Source organism: Strongylocentrotus purpuratus, unplaced genomic scaffold, assembly GCF_000002235.5.
Source record: "Strongylocentrotus purpuratus isolate Spur 01 unplaced genomic scaffold, Spur_5.0 spur5_scaffold_8, whole genome shotgun sequence".
Lineage (NCBI taxonomy): Eukaryota > Metazoa > Echinodermata > Echinoidea > Camarodonta > Strongylocentrotidae > Strongylocentrotus > Strongylocentrotus purpuratus.
Window position 1 is genome coordinate 25,387,691 of NW_022145614.1, and position 20,813 is coordinate 25,408,503.

Consider the following 20,813-nt stretch of genomic DNA (forward strand, 5'->3'; position numbering starts at 1 on the left):
GTAAACTTCATTGATGCTGAATGATTGTTTGTTTGGAACCAATGATTTAGCTATGAAGGAATTATCTTTTAAATGTGAACAGGACCTGCAAATCTCACTGCTTTTATCACTTCCCCTGCAGCCCCTGTTCAGACCACTCATCCCCAAGGTGTTAGCAGTCATCGGTCAGCTGCTGGTCAGAGATGAAGACCAGGGATGCGAGGCCATGGAGGTCTTTGATGAGCTGGTCGAGTGCGAGGTCTCCATCATCGTACCCCATCTCAAAAGTGTCCTCGAGTTTTGCTGTCAAGTGAGTCCTTGAACTACCAATATAAGCCATTCGTAGAATAAATTAAAGAGAAGGTTGAGTTCTGGGAAGATGTGAATATCATTATTGTGAAAGTGTGGAAGAACATCAGATAAAAAATGTTCTCTGAAAAGCATGGCTCTTCAAATGCCTTAATATTCTAAATATGGCATGTAGCAGCATACAAATCGGGACAGATTTCTATACCACATGTTCTTGTAGTCCCATATACATATTTATGTGTACAGCGCTTGTAACTTTACCAAGACTGGGCCAAATTTCTTATCATTTTGATTATTCTATAACCTTGCAGTACACACCAATACGTATATGCTAGATGATCAGCCTTTTCTGATCGATTTCACACCGTTTCTTTCACAATGCAATCGCATGACCAGAACTCAACTTTATCTTTAATTTTGTGTGTACATTCCTTCAAATATCTCTATGACTGTTTTACGTTGAAGCCTGCCTGTAAAATGCTTGAGAACACATTTCAATCATTAACAAGCTATGTTTTGCAAATCTGGATGGTATTCTCAAAAAGACAGATTTATTTTGACTGAATATACACCCTAATGAAATAATGCAAACTTCTTTCTTCATTATACCTAAATTTGAATTGACTTACAGTACCTCAAGATTTCCCAGAAACTTACTAGAAATTTATGAACCACAGGAAGGCCAAACAAATATATCGATAGAAGTCAGTCCATTGCAATAGAATTTGTGCCATTCATGATACTATTGTGTATTAATTTTTTCTCTTTTAACGATTTTAGTAGTATAATTTATTATAGAATGGAATACGTATTAGGAACAATTGGTTGTAGTCTCTTTAATGCATTACTAAATCTTCAATGTGAAAAACAATGTGATCATATTTCCCTGGTTCCTTTGTCTCCCCAACATACGCATGAGCGTAACGTGAGTGCGGAAATGGCAGAAATGACACTACAGCTGGAACTCATTATGCTCGTAATAATTCTGCCTTCCTGTTATTGTGATCCATACAACTCACTCATGTCTCTCTTCTCTCTCCCTCTCTCCTCCCCTTCCCCTCCTTCTTCCTCCACTGTTATTGCAATTTACATAACTCACTCATGTCTCTCCCTTCTCTCTCCCTCTCTCCTCCCCCTTTCCCTCTCCTCCTTCCTCCACCTTGTTATTGCAATTTACATAACTCACTCATGACTCTCATCCTTCCCCCTCTTATCCCGCCCCACCTTCTTCTCACCCCTACTCTGTTATTGTAATCCACACAACTCACAACACTCTTCTTTCCCCCTTCTCCTTCACCCTATCCAAACTTGTTTTTGTGATATACACAACTCTCGTCTATTCCCCTCTTCCCTCTTAACCCTTCTCCTCCCTTTCCCCCCTCTCCCCCTCTCCCCCTCTCCCCCCTCTCCCCCTTTCCCCCTTTCCCACCTCTCCCCACCCACCCTTGTTTTAAGATCCACATAATTCATGTATCTCTTCCCTCTCCCACTTCTCTCTCTCCTTTTCCTCCTCTATCCTGTTATTGTGATCTATACAACTCACAATCGATTATCCCCCCCCCCGTCTTCCTCTCCTCCGCCCCCCCCCCCCCCCCCCCCCCCGCCCCAGCCCTACCCAACCCCACCCCATTTCACCCACCAAAAACCCCCTCCTTTTGTTAGGTAGCCAGTAACGGAAGCCTTGGCAACAACGCCCGCGTCAAGGCCCTGTCTTTCATCAGCTGGTTAACAAAGTTAAAAAAGAAGGTATGTGTCACCCCCCATCGCTCTTGTTAGCGCCCCTCTCCCACCAAGCTCATTTGCCAGTGCCATTGTTTCCCTGGCATGATAACCCACTTTCATCCTTTGTCATGTTTGAAAGTGTGGTTTGGGGATGAGAGGAAAGTTAGCCCCCTTGGGTCACTTGAATGTGCATGTATCACCACAAAGGATGAATCATGCCATGACAGTTTGGAAAAACATTATTATCACATTCTTATGAAAGTTGAAACATGAACCTTCATACTTGTTGAATGTTTTGTTATTCATGGCAACAACAAAAAAACGTGCCTTGAACTCAAGAGACGTTTTTCTTTTCTAAATTCCAAATTGATGGATGATTGATAAGATTTGAATAAAGAGCACATACAAGAAACAAATAATGATACTTTAGAGGAACAGTATGGTCTTTCAGAAAAAGCAGCAAATTATCTCTCTCGGGTAAAAAAAACAACAACTTCTTTTTCCACAATGGCTCTTTGCCATTATTTTAATGAACAATCGAGAGGGTGCAATTTTTTAACCGACACAGAATTATGTATGGGAACTTGTGACCAAGAAGCAAAAGTGACACCTTGCAGATAATTGTTTGATAACCGCCACGTTTGTAATCCCAAGAAAAAAAATTGATTATTTGCTGAAAATACAGAATTTCTTGGTCATATTAGTACGAAACACAAAGAAAGATTGAAATTAGTTAGAGTAATAATTTGGCAACAAATCTTTGACAACGTTGGAATTAAAATATATTGAAATGCCATCTGTCGCTATGTATACGTCATCTCAATTAGAAATATCAATATCTCAACCTCCAATTCATTTATTTTGTTATTCACGTAGCAGAATTTATGAAATTCAAATCGGAAAAGGCTAATGTCATCAAGTAAAGTTGAAGCGTAAATGCAGTGACTGTATGTCTGAGAGTTCCCCTGGGCAGTGTATGGAAGGAACTGTTTACATGCCCATATCCGAGTGCATTTTCACTGCGATCTTGAGCCAGAGGGTAATTTCCTTCTTTTTAATATCTGTTTTCAGACTATCTTGAAGAACAAACTGGTGATGCCTATTTTGAACATTCTTTTCCCGATCATGTGTGCGCCCTCTTCGCGGGAAGAGGAAGAGGAAGAAGAGGATGACAATGGGGAGGAGGTAGAGTCTTCTTCACCATCATCATATGCTGCACAGGTAAAATCTTATGATGATGATAATGATGATGATGACGATGATGATGATGATGATGATGATGATGATGATGATGATGATGATGATTATGGTGGTGATGAAGATGATGATGATGATGATGATGATGATGATGATGATGATGATTATGGTGGTGATGAAGATGATGACGTTGATGACGATGACGACGATGATGACGATGATGATGATTATGATGATGATGATGATGATGATGATGATGATGACGACGTTGATGAAGATGACGACGATGATGACGATGATGATTATGATGATGATTATGATGATGATGATAATTAACATAATTATGATGATGATGATATTGATGATGATGATGTCATGAAGAAGATGATGATGGTGATAATGATGATGATGAAGATGATGGTGATGATGATGATGATGAGGATGAGGATGACGTTTATAATTTTAATGATAATAGTTACAGCTCATTTGTTATATATGCATGTATTCGGGAATGCCTAAAGTACTCCTTCATATATTACCCTTGCTTTGGCCCAGCTGCTCTAAGGTGCTGGAACCGTTCAATGTATTTCTTCCTACAAGGTACCCACTAACCTCACCTACATGTAGGTTGCGAGTGGCTTTATTACTGCCGCTGGGACTTGATGCAGTTTATTTCCGGTACCTTATCCACTAGGCCATGACACCCACACAATAATAATATTGATAGTTGATATAATTAGTGCACATATTCACCATACAAGGTGCTCAGGGCGCTCCAATACTACAGCAGCCCTGCTAGGCTACCGATATCGGTGTTCACAGTATTCAAGGAATTTCTTCCTACTGGTACCCATTTAACACCTGGGTGGAGAGTGGAAAATGTAAATGAATTTATTGCCGAAGGACAGTAGTGCCGCGGCAAGACTCGAACTGTGAACCTTGTGATCCACAGTCCAAATACGTATCCACTAGACCATGACATAATGTTTTACTCTGTCCTAACATGATGTTTGTTTAGTGGTGGTTATTTTACCGGACTGCTAAGAAAGCATACCTGTATATGCTTGTTAGTAAGCAACCAGAGGCCCATCGGCTTCAGGTCCTCTCCGAGTGACCTGGTAATGAGGATTAATGCCTTACTAAAGGGCTCTAGCACATCGCCTTGGTTTTGAAACCTGGGTCACCGGATTACGAGACCACTGCTCTACCGACTGAGCTATCGCGCCTCCTCATCACTCTATGTACCTTGCCTGTCAATTTTGTAGGTCTTAGACACCATGGCATTGCACCTCCCGCCAGATAAGCTAGTCCCCCACCTGCTGCAGCTGGTACAGCCCGCCCTGGAGAGTGAAGACCCGTATCAGAAAAAGGCTGGACTGGTGAGTCTAGCTGTCCTGGCAGAGGGATGTGCAGATTATGTTTGTAAAAAGTAAGTGTCTGCAAATCTTCAATTATAATCTAATTCACCTGTTTTAGGCGAATAATGTGCTTGTTATCAGAAGAAGTGAATTCTTCTTGTTTGAAGGAATGAAGTTAAACTTCAGGCTGCTGTTTGGTTGATGTTGTGGAAGTGATTTCTAGGCAGACAATCTACTTGTGACGCCCCCCCCCCCCCTTTCCCTCACACAACCTCAAACAATTACTCCATAGCTAGATGTTTTTAAGGGGGTGTTATTGTGAAAAATGTGACGAGGTTGCAGTCTAATGGTTGTATGTAGACATCTGAAACATCTGTAATGGTATAGAGATATCGACTGCTTTGAGAGGCCTGGCTGTTTTATATGCTCAAGGGAATGCACGCACCTCCTGGCCATGACCCTGAGGCGCGCCTGGGTGGGCAGCGGGCCGAGGGGTCATGGCAGGACGTGCTAGTTCCTGAGGGCATTTAAAGCAGCCAGACCTCGAATATTAAAGCAGTCGATATGTCTTTTGTATGCCGAATTGAAACAAATATCTATCAAGAATTCTTACCTTATCCTTTTACTGAGTAAAGACTGGTTAAAACATCACAGAAAATCTGAGACACTGTCTGTAGTCTTTGATTGAAAAATGACTGAAAGTTCCAATCATTTGGGAATCGCAGACAAAAAGCACTGTATGGTGTCCGCGCTCTCACAAACCAATGGGTATCGCAGCAAAATTTTACTATTTTCATGCTAAACAGAATTTTGAGGGATCTCACTCTTGGACTACTAACTAGTATTGGCATTTTTTGTTTCTTTACGGGAATGGCTAAAATCATGACTCCAAATTCGACCAATCAGATGGCTAGATTTCTTAAGTGAGGTATATAATATGAAACTATCATTTGACATCTCTGTTCTATCTGTAACCCCCTGTTTAGGCACCTTGAACAGTTCCTAGAAAGCATCTGTAATGGCATCCGTGACCCCCGACCTGTCGTCTACAACGCAGGCCTGTTTGCACTAGGTCAATTCTCAGAGCATCTCCAGCCGGAGATATCGCGCTACCACAACCAGCTCCTCCCTCTTCTCTTCGGTTATCTCGCTCTGACGACTTCCCAGAATGCCGAGCAGAGGCCCAAGGGCATCACCAGGATATACTACGCACTAGAGATGTTCTGTGAGAATCTAGGTAAGAATGTGGTTTTCTGTGCCGTTTTGCCACTCTTGTTTCTCATGGTTATTGCTTAATTGTAACCCTCTAGCTATTGCAGATGTCTGACATGAAAAGAAGAGAAAAAGAACTGATAATTCTTTAATATTGTCACATTATATGATGCATCTTTTTGCCCAGCTTTATTCTTTAATATCCGAAAGTTTGCTCAAATCGCACTACACAGTTATAAAAAATTCATACGTGTACCGGTCTATTGTTAACTGAGGATGGTGACGGCCAATGGCTTTTATAAGATGATGACGTGGTTCCTTATTAAATGATTGGTTGAAAGCGTACACGTAACTAGGTTTTATTTTGTCTAACGCGTAATTTAGATAATGACCGGCCATTATCAAAATCATGTTATAAAACATCATTTTATATAACAACAAAAAATAATCTCATAAAACAAATAATACACATCATTTTGTTCAGGCATCAGTAAAATTACCCCCACTCGGTACCTCCAAAACAGTCCAAACACCCTCTGCTATTGCCTCGGGCGTGTTAGACTGTTCCAAAGGTACCCCGTGCGGGTGATTCTTACTAATGCCCTCACTGCTGTGTATTATTTGTATCATCATACATGAGTGTCTACACCCATTCTTTCTTGCCGTCATAGCAAGATATGTAGCCTGTCCCTTGATTACGTTAATTGAATTACCGGTAGTTTTAAGCCTTTATTGGTTAGTTTAATTTTTTTTTTCTCTTCACCATTCAGGCACAGAACTTGTTCCCTATTTACCTACCCTAATGGGGCACCTACTAACAATGCTGCAGAACGCACAAGATGTCCACATCACTGAATTAGCCATCAGTGCTATTGGTAAGCTATTCATCCATGTGTTATATAAAGTATTCATAAGCATAACTTGCATTCTACTATTTGGTTATTGGTTGGTTATTGGTGGTTATTTTACATGACTGCTAAGAAAGCATAAATGCAAAAAATGTAAAAATGTAAAAAGTAAACAACCAGACGGCCAACGGCTTTAGGTCCTCTCCGAGGGACCTGGTAATGAGGATTAATGCCTTACCAAAGGGCACTAGCGCATCGACTTGGTTTCGAACCCGGGTCAATTTTGTCCTGCTTGCACGTTTTATTTCTGCTGTGGTATAAACGTGTAGGTGCTGCAGGGAAATTAATAATGTCAATGGATCATTCACATTGCCCGATTGCACATTTTTCCTGCTGTGGTATATACATATAGGTGCTGTAGAGAAAATAATATTGTCAATGGATCATTCACATTATCCTGATTGCAAGTTTTTCTTGTGTGGTACGTACATGTAGGTGCTGCTGGGAATGCTGCGTCTGAACACATGCTGCCCTTCTTCCATCCCATCATGGAGCAGCTGAAGCATTACCTAACCAATGTCCACTCTGGAGACTCACTCATCCTACAGATACAATCAATAGGTGGGTTTTCTACTCTTTGCTTTGATGACTTCAAGACTACCCCTGGGCCCCATCTAATAAACAGTTGATATTTGATCATAATTTAGAAACTGTACATTATGCCAAGAATATCTTTCTTCATTCACTTTGGTGGGGAAACATGTAGATTAATGGGCAAAACCACTGTAGATCTCTCAGAATAACTGAAGTTATGTCTGGGGTAAGGTTTCCTTCAATGTTGAACTATAGTAACTTTCAGAGCTCAGTACAGTCACACTTACAGCTCAGGGGGGTGCTTCACAAAGATCCTAAGTTGAACTTATCTCTAAGTTGGACTTAAAAATTATGGAAAGCTGTTAGCATCTTTGAAAAAATATTTTGTTAAAGTTATTTTAAAAGGCATAAAATGTTGATTCAAATCTTTCTTCTTTTCTAATATTAATGAGATTTCATGTTCTTTATGTGGAATTTATGAAAAGTCTAAAATACTTTGTTTAAGTCCAACTTAGAGTTAAGTTCGACATAGTATCTTTGTGAAACACCCCCCTGATTACAGATTACAGATTGTACAGTATCAGATGAGTAACACTGTCTTTCATCCCATCCCATGTTATTTGACATTTTTCAGACACCTTGGGTGTTCTAGCAAGGAAGATTGGTAAAGAGAACTTCATGCCCTTAACAGAGGAGTGTATTCTACTTGGTCTAAAACTCATCGATGAGGTCAACGACCCTGATCTTAGAAGATGCACGTAGGTATACTCATAGACGGGCCACTTGAGAATAGATTTGTGTGCAGGAGTTGTTTGTAGAATGTACAGTACCAGCAATTCACTGAACCTCAGCCCTGATAGAGATAAAAATCATAAATTTATATTAATGTTTTTTTATGATTGAATTTTGATCAGATTTATGTTGCCATGGATTAAAGGCACATACTTATTCATACATAATAAAGGGTAACCAGTTTGCGAGATAGTGTATTATGAAACTTGCAGTAATCTTTGAGTAAGCTGTGCTTTTCTGAAGGTTTCCATATTCTTGTTATTACCTTGCTGACACATGGAAGTCTCAGCTATTACAGATGTATAGTTTAGTGTGCTAATAATTTACCGGCGTGTAAGATTTATGTGAAAAATTAAATCAACTCATAAAGGATTAGGAAGTATATGCAGATTTTGAGAACTTGCCTGTCACCGTCTAGCAGTGGCAAAATCATCTTTGGAGTGATGCAGTAATGTCACACAGTAAACTATTCTACTGGTCTAGATCACTCTTTGGAAATTTGTTTCTTGTCGTCCGTGTACTTCTGCAGGTATAATCTGTTTGCGTCCATCGCATCGGTCCTAGAAGAGAGCATGTCCAACCATCTCCCTGCTATCACCCAACTCATGTTAGACTCGTTAAGATCTACAGATGGTGTCGTGGTAAGTGGGTATCACTTTCTCTTGCATAGACCATTTGCTCAAGAGTGTTGCTCGTATTAAAGGCTGTCTGTACTAGTGTGGATAGGAGGGATTAGACCACCTTGGGAGGTCACTGACAGGTGTCTATCTCATGAACTCAGCTCTCAATTAATATAAGCAACAGGGAATCATGGGGGACCAACAGGCACCGATTAGGCATTGTTTTCTATATAGAGGGAGCAAGTAGCTACAAGTGGTACAGTGGGGCTTTAATTGAATACAATGTTGCAATTTTATGTTTACCGGTAGTAAAAAAATAAGAGTAGAAGGTTGCAGAGTCGTGGAGCGGAAGAGGGGAGAGAATGATCGTGGTAGTGACACCAATACTCTAATGATTTTGAAGTGGCACTTATCATGATAATTCCTCTTGTGAAAAAATATGGAAACTCTTCAATGGCTGGTACTTCAAAGACAACTATCTTTACATAACTATCTTGATCTAAGGAGACACGAACGAACGAACTTCAAAGATTGGCCAGTACTGATAAATGTCTTTCTGTAATCATAAAGTTTATGTTTGTCAGAAAGTTCAAAGATTGTATGGGACTCTAAAATCACAACTCCATAGTTGTATGAAATAATTCATTCCCTTGTAAGAGATGACCTGTCCCTTTCTTGTGGTCAAGACTTGCTGGTCATTTTGTCATATCAGTAAGTTGGAAAACAGAAAGGAGAGTAAGACCTACATACTCTTCATTCAAGCTCCTTGCATCACATGTTAAGGAGCAGGAAGAGTATGTGGACATTCTGTAAAGTGGATTTAGTATAATGATAATTCCTCTTCCTCTCAGTTATAATATTGTAGAAGTTGTCATGTTTTTAGCACTTATAGGAGTGTTTTAAAGTACTGTTGTATCACATGTATTAGTTCTAACTGTAATGACTATGGCTTCTGAAGCAGTATCCTTAGCAGCAATTGTAGTTTGTATGTAGCTCTAGGAGTAGAAGCAGAAGCAGAAGCATTTGTAGCTGTGGTAGTCGTTGTGAACAGTGTATTGATATAAGTAGGAGTTGTAGCAGCAATTGAAGTTGGAGCAACTGTAATAGACCAGTTCACGGTTAGCACATGTCCCAAATGACCCCGAATATCTACAGATCTTCAAAACATGAAGAGATCCCACTTTGTACATTTTGAACTAATCACTCCTACAGCGATGGAGGTGCTACATAAATAGCCTTTGTTTCCCCATTTCAAAGAATACTTCCACCTGTGTATTATAGAGTACACTGCTTGTGCATAAATGAATAATGATCACACAACTTTCATGAGCACGTATCCAGTATTTTGTCTCCATGTATTTCACAATTTGGTCTGCAATGACCTTTATTTGCTCATGCTCAGACTGCAGCCATGAACTGGCTTATTGTACCATACATTTGAAGCTGTTGTTTGACGAAGATCTTGGAGCATGTGAGGAACGGTAGTAGTGAACCGCCCTGTCAATCATAGTTCAATATATTTTCTTCCCCTCAGCCTCACTTTGATGAGGAAGAGAGTCGAGTGCAGAGTCTGTTTGATGATGTCAACGGTAACGGTACAGATGGTGGTGAAGATGTCTCCGATACAGAGGATGAAGATGAGGATGATGATGAGATTCAAGGGTAAGTTCCTTAAATCACAAACTGAAATCCATCATGACTCAAAACCAGATATTTCTTTTTTTTTATGAATAGGAGCTGGCAGTATGCATGGCTATAATTTGTGATTGACAGATAAAACAAAGGCCTGACTGCAGAATAAAACCATGTTAATTTTTGGTTGATGATATATTTCACCTGGCTGCTATTAAATAAAGCAAGTATATGATTGCACCTCCAGCTTTATGCCCTATCTGAGTGACATATTAACTCGTTGACTCACATTGCCTATAGGTTAAATACAGGAACAACCCGGTTTCACTAGGGAAAGGGTTAAAAGATTAATGCTTAATAACCTACGGGCCTTACCTCACAGGCTTAGTTTCAAACCTGGACCTCTTCACAGAAACACTGCTCTCTCACAGAGCCATCATACCTCACCTTTTTCTTTCAAAACAGTGTTTCTACTCTAGTATTTTATAAATGGTGTGTGCGTGACAGAATGATAAATGTTAATGGGTTTTACATTTATCTTGTGTGATTTTGTTCAGGTACAACGTAGAAAATTCTTACTTGGAAGAGAAGGAAGATACCTGTAACGCTATGGCAGAGGTAGCCCTGCACACAAAGTAAGTTGGATTTTTTTGGCAAACAAGTGTGTTTCTTATGTTCTCCCATACTACCTCTTCACATCGTCTGCCCTTCCTGTCTCATCCACCCCCCCCCTCCTCCTTATATTTATTTTTCTCTATAATAATAATAATAATCCGTTCTTGTATACCATATAACACATTATGATATAATGCCCCTCCACCCTTCCAAAGAGCTTATGGACAACATTACCCTAGCTTTAGCTTCCGCAGCCTTTATTAGTGCACAGTACATCTCAAGGAATAATCCTACCAGGTACCCATTTACCTCACCTGGGTGGAGTGTGGTTAATGTAGATTAACGTCTATAACCCTACCCCTTTCATGCGGCAACTCCTCCATCTTGTTTGCTTTGCCAAGATGAATCAAATGTAAGAACATTGGTCTGAAAAAAGGAAAGATATTGATACACTAGATTGACCGGTATTTTAAAGATTGACCAGTGTTGACAAAGGTTTTTTTTTAATCATAAAGTTTATGTTTGTCAGAAAGTTCAAAGCTTGTATGGGACTCTAAAAATCACAACTCCATAGTCATATGAAATACATTTCCTAATTCATTCCCTTGTAAGAGATAATAAATAATAATAATAATAATAATAATAATAAATTACATTTATAAAGCACTTAATACAATGTCCCTTTCTTGCGGTCAAGACTTGCTGGTCATTTTCTCATATCAGTAAGTTGGAAAACAGAAAGGAGAGTAAGACCTACATACTCTTCATCCAAGCTCCTTGCATTACATGTTAAGGAGCATGTGGACATTCTGTAAATATAATGGGATCTCATACCGCCTGTTTTGTCAGAAGTCTACAGTTAGAACTTTGATATGTTGAAACATGACATCAATTATATCTCATTCCTCCTAGAGTAGTTGATAAAGAGGAATTGTATCCTTTACTCAGCAGCAAGATTATGTCATATGAGGGCAACATGTTCCTCTGATGTTTACACAATAACACAAATGTCCAAAAAATGTCTTCTTTTACAATACAGATTTTTCTTCTTTTTCAATTACATTTTAATGTACCAATTCAACAATATGTGTACCGGTATGTCTTTGTACTTAGTATCTAGATTAGCTTTTCTCAAGACAAGCAGTGCCATCACATGTTGTTCGATATATTTAAAAATTTAAAAAAACTTGAAATCTCCATTTTTACATATTGATTCTATCATCCTGTCCTGTTGTGCACAGGGCAGCCTTTCTCCCATACATTGAGGAATGCTACAATGAGGTGTATCGTCTGATGGACTACCCAGCCCCTGGCATACGCAAGGCAGCTACGGTGTGTTCAGGGCAGCTATGCTGTACGCTAGGCCAGTGTGGAAACATGACGGTGTCATCACAATCGGATGGTAATTTAGGAGTATTAAATAATTAGTTTATCAGAAGTCTTTAAGCGCTACAATAAATACTTTGGCTTTTGCAATGCAGCTGTTACGCGCGCTGCGTTTCAAGGAATAAATTCCTACCAGGTCCCCATTTACTCCACCTGGGTGGAGTGTGGGAAGTGTAGATCAATGTCTTGCCAAAGGACATTAGTGCTGCGGCGGGACTCGAACCTCGGACCTTGTGATTGACAGTCCGGCGACGAAATGTATCCACTCGACCACGACACCTCTACCATCTTGCCATCCGAATTATCACCCCTGATACATCTACCTATTAAAGTACTAGGACAACTCCCCTCTCCCCGACAACCCTCTACTGACACTGCTTCTTAATCTTTTTATGCCCAAGACCCTATCTTATATTTCTTGTCATAGCCTTTACCTCTCCAATGTGAATCTAGGTCAGTGCTACTACACATATTTCTGTAGCGAAAATTACACTCTCTGTTTTCCATTTTCTTCTGAATCTCTTCAGTGTTATCCGAGATGTTGGAGCAGGTGGTACCTCACTTTGTGGAGAACATTGACTCTGACAGCGAGAGGTCTGTTGTCATAACAACGCTGGAAGGGATGAAGGAGCTTTTGGAAGCCATCGGTCCAGAGGTCGTCAAACACGCAGAGTTCTTCAATGCAATCACAGGGACTATCAAGAATGTTCTACAACAGAAGGTGGGTTCAACGCTAATTTTAGTGCGAGATATATGAAGAATTTAATTCCGAAAGGAGCTAAATCCATTTTGTAACTTCTGAGAAAAAGAAGTTACAAAATTGTTTACCAGATTTGTGTACCAGGTTTGTGTACCAGATTTTGTACAGGCATCTATGGTAAGGTGATATTAGAAGGTGCATTTTTCTTAATTGCTCCCAAAAGTTTAGGTAAATGCTTTTGTTAAAAGACGGGTACTTAAGTTAACAATGTTCTGATATCAATAACTCTAATTTTCAAGTGGATATAGCTCCTTTTGGAATTAAATTCTTCCTATGTTATTTTGTTCTTTCACAAATTGTTGAACCAATAGTATGATAGCACATTTTATAGATAGAGGTAACGTGGAAGAATATTTTTATGCCTCCGCCACCGAAGGTGGTGCCGGAGGCATCATGTTTTCGGGTTGTCCGTCCGTACGTCCGTCCGTACGTCCGTCCCGTTTGACCGTTATCACAATATCTCAAGAACCATTTAAGATTTAAACTTAAGACTCGGGAATAGTATTTATCACCATAGGAAGACGATCTGATTAGATTTTGGAGTACGTAGGTCAAAGGTCACAGGTCACAGAGGTCAACTTATGAAATTCCTTGTATTGAGTTTGTTAGCGCGATATCTCAAGAACCATTTGAGATTTAAACTTCAAACTTAAGGATAGTATGTATCACCATAGGAAGACGATCTGATTAGATTTTGGAGCACGTATGTCAAAGGTCAAGGGTCACAGAGGTCAACTTATGAAATTCCATACATTGAGATTGTTATCATGATATCTCAAGAACCACAGGAGATTTAAACTTCAAACTTAGTGATAGTGTGTATCACTATAGGAAGACAATCTGATTAGATTTTGGAGCACGTAGGTCAAAGGTCAAGGGTCACAGAGGTCAACTTACGAAATGCCATACATTGAGATTGTTATCATGATATCTCAAGAACCACTGGAGATTTTTCACTTCAAACTTAATGATAGTATGTATCACCATATCATAATATCTCAAGAACCACTGGAGATTTAAACTTCAAACTTAATGATAGTGTGTATCACCATAGGAAGACAATCTGATTAGATTTTGGAGCACGTAGGTCAAAGGTCAAGGGTCACAGAGGTCAACTTACGAAATGCCATACATTGAGATTGTTATCATGATATCTCAAGAACCACTGGAGATTTTAAACTCCAAACTTGTTTAAATTGCTCTATGGCGGAGGCATCATTTTCGACTGCGCGCAGTCAAAATTCCATCTAGTTTTCTCATTGGTACATTTTACAAAAACTTATGTTGTCGTGTATGCACAATACAAAACTTCTGTAACTGTGACAGACCCTGGCCCGTCGTGTAAAGAGTTGCAATTGATCCAATCGCGATTCCTCTTATCATTTGCGATTTTGCAGTCTCCTATCTTCTATGTATGTAGTTGTGAATCTTGCAATCGATATCAATCGCAAATAAGTTGCGAAAAGTGTTTGTCAGCTGGGCCCTATATCCTCAACATCCTTTCCTTGTTACTGAGCTGCTTTAATTATTGTTTACAAATCTCACATGCAGCGGGGAAAAAAAGAGACATGACGTCCCATTCAGAATTATTTAGAGCATGACCTAGTTGTAGATATCAGACAGTGGTAAGATTGGTTTGGGTTAAAAATTAATGATAAATGTACCTTGTAGTTTGACATTTCTTGTGAAGTTAATGGACCTAAGACTCATCGATCGTAATAGTGAAGTCCACTCTCTGCGGTGTGTAGCATCTGTTATCACATGAACACCTGAATGGTGTCCAGTTTGCGTCATTTTTAAACCTAACCTAGCCATCCTAGCGCTGCATATTAATATTTGAATATATGAATATTTACGCTGGTACGGTGTGATGGAGATCACAAAATAAATCAGCCAGATTCTGGACTAACCAGTATGTCGCAATAATTATGGACAAGTTACGACCTGGGTAGTCATTCATTTACGATAAGCCTCCCGATTTTCTCGCAATGTCATTTATTATAAGTAAATATAGCTTTGCACTTGTAATTTTTAGATGAAATCTCATTATTTGATAAATTATCACATCAGATTCTGTGTGCGTGCGTATCATGAATATTAATGACTATTGCATGACGTATAAGTTCCTGTTGAGCCAATCAAATGCAGCGATAGGATGGCTAGGTTAGGTTAAAAACCCATGAGAGCCCAAGATGGTGATTTCAAGGGGAAATGCATTTTCCAACCTGCATGTCTTTTTTAATCATCATCCAGACTGCCTGCCAGGATGAAGATGAGGAAGAGGAGGAGGATGATGAGGGTGAGCAGGCAGAGAAGGATGCCATCCTGGTGGAATGCGCAGGTGATCTCATCCCAACCATCATCAAGGCACTGGACGGCAAGCAGGACGTGGCGGTTTCCCTGGTTACAGAGATGCTTCCTCTACTGGTTTCCAGAACGGTAAGAAAGAGATCTGAGGATGCAATTATTTTATTTATTAGTCTTTTTTTTAGTAGGGTGGCTCCATCAGTAGTTAAATACTGTTTTCCGTGGAGTTTTTGCCTAGCACTAAACTAGTAGTGATGTACATAGCTATTGAGAATGCCTTTCTTGTATGAAGTCATTGCAATGAGATACCATGGGTTGTGTTATAGGCCTTTACTCCACTCGCCATCAGACACAAATTTGTACTGCTTAGCAGTCCTTGCCGTATGCAATAAACATTTTCACAATCTCTTTCTTCTATTAGTCTTGCACATTTCTTTACGTTAAAATTATAAGAAAAAAAAAAGTCATTTGTATTCAAGGTAACATTACAGTCTATTGGGGAAAATGAGTATGGTAAAACCGGTCACTCCAAGATTTGTACTTTTTTGAGGCACTTCATGATCATTTTGAAGCGCAATTTTTAATTTTTTTTGACATACATCTAGTAATTGCGTCAAAATCTTGATTCTTTCCCCTTTTTATCAGAAAAAGAACTGTCCTGCGTCGGACAAGTCCTTTGCCTCTGGCATCCTTGCTGAGACGGTCTGTGCTCTGAAGGGTGGAATTGTTCCCTTTGCTGAAACCTTCTTGACCATCTTCACTCTCTTGACCCAGGATGGTGATGAGGAGGTCAGAAGTAATGCTGTCTTTGGTCTAGGTGTCCTGGCGGAGCATGGCAGTGACACTATTTACCAGTATCCTTGCAATTGACAGTCCATTTGTACACATACATGTAATTCTCGCTACCCTAAATAGGTACGAAAATCTCGAAATTCGCGAGACGAGGTAATTTTCACTCTCTCGGGTCGTCACTACAACTTCCGGTATAGAGTCCCATCCCGCTGGCGCTAGCGCCTGTGTTCGCTGTGCAGAGTTTTCACGCACGCTAAAATCGATGCCAATCAGTGTAATTTGTACAGATTATAATATGCAATGGAAAGCTTCGGGCAGAATTAGTGACTTTAGCACAAAAGGCCGTTAAACTCTACCGTGAAAGAGAGGGTTGTGATCACGAACGCCTGCACAGGAAGCTGTAATGTCGAAAAGCTATCCCATAATGCAATGCGCGTTTTCAGGATTTTCCCCGGATCTCAGCAGAATCGCTATTTGGGGTAGCGAGAATTTACAGGCATACCACCTGCCCCTTCTCCTTCTTCTCCATTTCTTTCTCCATCTCCTTCTCCCCCTCCCCTTCCCTTCTCCTCCTTCCCTTCCCTTCTCCTCCTTCCCTTCCCTTCTCTTCCTTCCCTTCCCTTCTCCTCCTTCCCTTCCTTTCTCTTCCTCCCCTTCCCTTTTTCTCCTTCCCTTCCCTTCTCCTCCTTCCCTTTCCTTTTTCTCCTTCCCTTCCCTTCTCCTCCTTCCCTTCCCTTCTCTTCCTTCCCTTCCCTTCTCCTCCTTCCCTTCCCTTTTCCCCCTCCCCTTTCCTTCTCCTCCTTCCCTTCCCTTCTCCTCCTTCCCTTTCCTTTTTCTCCTTCCCTTCCCTTCTCCTCCTTCCCTTCCCTTCTCTTCCTTCCCTTCCCTTCTCCTCCTTCCCTTCCCTTTTCCCCCTCCCCTTTCCTTCTCCTCCTTCCCTTCCCTTCTCCTCCTTCCCTTCCCTTCTCCTCCTTCCCTTCCCTTCTCCTCCTTCCCTACCCTTCTCCTCCTTCCCTTCCCTTCTCCTCCTTCCCTTCCCTTCTCCTCCTTCCCTTCCCTTCTCCTCCTTCCCTTCCCTTCTCCTCCTTCCCTTCCCTTCTCCTCCTTCCCTTCCCTTCTCTTCCTTCCCTTCCCTTCTCCTACTTCCCTTCCCTTCTCCTCCTTCCCTTCCCTTCTCTTCCTTCCCTTCCCTTCTCCTACTTCCCTTCCCTTCTCCTCCTTCCCTTCCCTTTTTCTCCTTCCCTTCCCTTTTCTTCCTTCCCTTCCCTTCTCCTCCTTACCTTCCCTTCTCCTCCTTCCCTTCCCTTTTTCTCCTTCCCTTCCCTTCTCTTCCTTCCCTTCCCTTCTCCTCCTTCCCTTCCCTTCTCCTCCTTCCCTTCCCTTCTCTTCCTTCCCTTCCCTTCTCCTACTTCCCTTCCCTTCTCCTCCTTCCCTTCCCTTTTTCTCCTTCCCTTCCCTTCTCTTCCTTCCCTTCCCTTCTCCTCCTTCCCTTCCCTTCTCCTACTTCCCTTCCCTTCTCCTCCTTCCCTTCCCTTTTTCTCCTTCCCTTCCCTTCTCCTCCTTCCCTTCCCTTCTCCTTCCCCTCCCTTCTCCTCCTTCCCTTCCCTTCTCCTACTTCCCTTCCCTTCTCCTCCTTCCCTTCCCTTTTTCTCCTTCCCTTCCCTTCTCTTCCTTCCCTTCCCTTCTCCTCCTTCCCTTCCCTTCTCCTACTTCCCTTCCCTTCTCCTCCTTCCCTTCCCTTTTTCTCCTTCCCTTCCCTTCTCTTCCTTCCCTTCCCTTCTCCTCCTTCCCTTCCCTTCTCTTCCTTCCCTTCCCTTCTCCTCCTTCCCTTCCCTTCTCCTCCTTCCCCTTCCCTTCCCATTCCCCCTTCCCATTCCCATTCCCCTTGTCCTTGCTCTTCTCTTTTTCCTTTTCCTTCCTTCTTTTCCCCTCCCCTTCTTCTTCCCTTCCCCTTTTCTTCCCTCCCCCTTCTCCTCCCACTTCCCTTCCACTTCTCCCCTCCTTCCCCTCCTCCTTCCCCTTCCCCTCCCCTCCCCCATCTCTCTCCTCATCTCCTTCTCCTTTCCTTCACCTTCTCCTTCTTCTTCTTCTTCTTCTTCTATTCCCCCTTCCCCTTCCCCTTGTTTATTTTTGCTATTTCCGTTTCTGTTATTGTTATTTGTTATATTTTGTTTATATCACAAACACTGTTATTTAAACCTTAACGCATGCCTGAACCTCCTCTCAGACATTTCCCGAGCATTCTTCAGATCTTATCAGGAGTGATGGGTAGAGAATCCAATGGGCGTGTCATTGATAATGTCTGTGCCAGTGTGTGTCGTCTCATCACTGGCAACCCTACCCTAGTTCCTGTAGACCAGGTAAGAGTTGTCTTCTTAACCCATTAGCGACTAGAGATTTTGTAAAAATTACCTATTACTCACTGGAAGATGTTGCAATAATGCTCTAATTTTGACATTGTTCTAAACAATATGAAAAATGCGCTATTTTTGTATGCAAAATCCTACTGTAGACATCGAAAGGATTACGCAGGTATAACATTATCACAGTAGACCCCATAGAAGGATACTACAGCGCGTTGAAAATGGACGAAAACGGACAAGCAGTTCCTAAAGGGTTAATGAACATGCTTTAGAGTTAGCATGCACTACATGTGTGGGTATTTCTTATTGTAGTTTTAGGACTGTCATAATGCCATCATCTGTGTCTTAGGAAGGATTTATTCTTTAAAACAAAATGACAAGGAATACATTCAAAGCTTACAGCTACTTGTGTGACCCAGCAAGACTCCTGTCTTGGAAAAGCTCTATGAAGAAACACCAAAAACAGAAAATACACCCAACATGTCATTTTCCATCATTCAATCAAGTTTAGTCGTACATCAACAGACTCTAACTCAAAGAAAACCAGCATTAATAGTAAATATCTCCTGACTTTCTCTTGCAGTTGGTGACGACTCTTCTGAAGTACCTTCCACTCCGGGAGGATATGGAAGAGAACTCTACAGTCTACTCCTGCCTTGGCAAACTCTACGAAGCCGGCCAGGTCACTCTTACCCAATCCCTCCCACAACTCATCAACATCTATGCACAGGCACTTACTACACAAGAACTTAATGATGGTAAGCTAGTCACAGGGCTTTCGTTAAAGCCTGTCTGCACTAGTTTGGTCAGGAGGGATTAGACCTCCCTGCGTGGTCACTGGCAGGTGGTTATCTCATCAATTAGCTCCCAATTAAACCCAAGAAAAAGGGGACCATGGGGGATCAACGGGCATTGTTGGCTATATAGAGGGCGCAAGTAGCTACAAGTAGTGCAGTCCCGCTTATAGTAGTGGGCTCTCATGGAGAATTCAACACCATTTAGGTGTTTACATTTAGGTGCTGTCAATCAACAGGTTTAGCCTTTAGTTTAATGACCAACAAGCCTTATGTAATGCTCTGCATTTTATATTTTGATGGGACCATGGGTTTGCTGTGTGCAAGATTTGTACACCCAATACTGGCATTTTCACCAAGTCTTGTGTCAGAAATTACGATCTTCTGCACATGTAAACAGACAACTATCTCCCTTTAAGTATAGGTTACTTTAGTACAGGTTTCATTGTAATAACAAAAATTGTTCGAGAAAAAGAAACAAAATGCAGTCTTCATAGACAGGTGGTGTTTCTCTACAAGTTACGTCAAGATAGATTTCATTGAAAAGATTTTAAAGAAAAAGAAAAAATTACAGTCTTTATAGACATTTAGTGTTTCTGAACAAGTTGTCATTATAGTGTCATTTTTACTGAATTAATTTTACAAATGTACAGATATTTTTAGAGTACTCATTGTCATTGTCTATTTTTTGTTTTATTCTATTCTTTGTCCAGAAGTCAAGCTGACGATGGTCCACACCCTACAAATAGCAAAGGGCAAGCAACCCGATGAGTTCAGTTCCAGCGTTTCCACCCTCCCACCGGAAGTGGTCAATCTCCTAAGTAACCTTCTCATGCAAGGAACATAGGGTCAAATTCTTGACATACATCGAGGGGTCAGTGACACAGAAGACGTAACTCCATTTTGGCCATTTTGAGAAAAAGTGGTTTATGTGTCACTGAGCATTTGGGCCTTAAGGAGTTAAGTCTATGTTTCACTAGCCATTGACTTCAATGGGGTGTTGGGTGGAGTTAAGTCTTTGTGTTTCCCGGAAAGCCCACATTTTTCTGAATATTTTGATATCAAATACCGGTACTCATTTTGGCAAAATATGGAGTTACATCTTTGTGTCACTAAACCCTCAATATCTTCATGTAATGTACAGCTCTCAAGATATATTAATCAATTTTATCTGGTTTCAGTATAGTTTAACGTGCATTACCAATGCGTTTGGTTCTAAATTTTCTTAGGTAAAAGGTAAATTAATTAAAGGTACTATGTCCCATGTGCAGGCCCAAAAAATGAAAAGATTAAATTCCAAAGGCATTTGAAAGATAATACTACTTTAGAACTTCCCTCCAAACAAAAGGGCTTGAAAATGTCTTTTAGTGAGAAAATAGAGAGCAGTAGTTGTCAAATTGACTTAAGTGATTGCAATCCTTTTAGTCTGATTTTCTGGCTATTACAAGAAGTGGGTTATTGATGTAGACAAATACTCAAGTACCTTTTACAGCTCATTTTATGTATGTTATTACCAAAGAAAAAAAGTCATCA

General features: G+C 40.8%; 2 protein-coding genes across 2 annotated transcripts in view; both read left to right on the forward strand.

Moving 5' to 3' along the window:
• Positions 1-301, forward strand: part of LOC763467 (importin-4) — a 12,753-nt gene extending 12,452 nt beyond the window's left edge. The window contains exon 8 of the mRNA XM_030976114.1: positions 122-301. Within this exon, the coding sequence (XP_030831974.1) occupies positions 122-301 (180 nt within the window). The remainder of the gene's footprint in view (positions 1-121) is intronic.
• LOC588045 (importin-4) lies at positions 184-20,219 on the forward strand. Its single transcript, XM_030975299.1, has 18 exons — positions 184-289; positions 1,955-2,034; positions 3,082-3,231; positions 4,473-4,636; positions 5,552-5,802; positions 6,548-6,652; positions 7,121-7,246; positions 7,854-7,977; positions 8,541-8,652; positions 10,166-10,293; positions 10,821-10,898; positions 12,120-12,280; positions 12,792-12,985; positions 15,278-15,463; positions 15,977-16,185; positions 18,351-18,483; positions 19,070-19,244; positions 19,994-20,219. The coding sequence occupies exons 3-18, from the start codon at positions 3,106-3,108 to the stop codon at positions 20,125-20,127; spliced, it is 2,406 nt and encodes an 801-aa protein (XP_030831159.1). The 5' UTR covers positions 184-289; positions 1,955-2,034; positions 3,082-3,105; the 3' UTR covers positions 20,128-20,219.
• Positions 20,220-20,813: the final 594 nt, after the last annotated feature.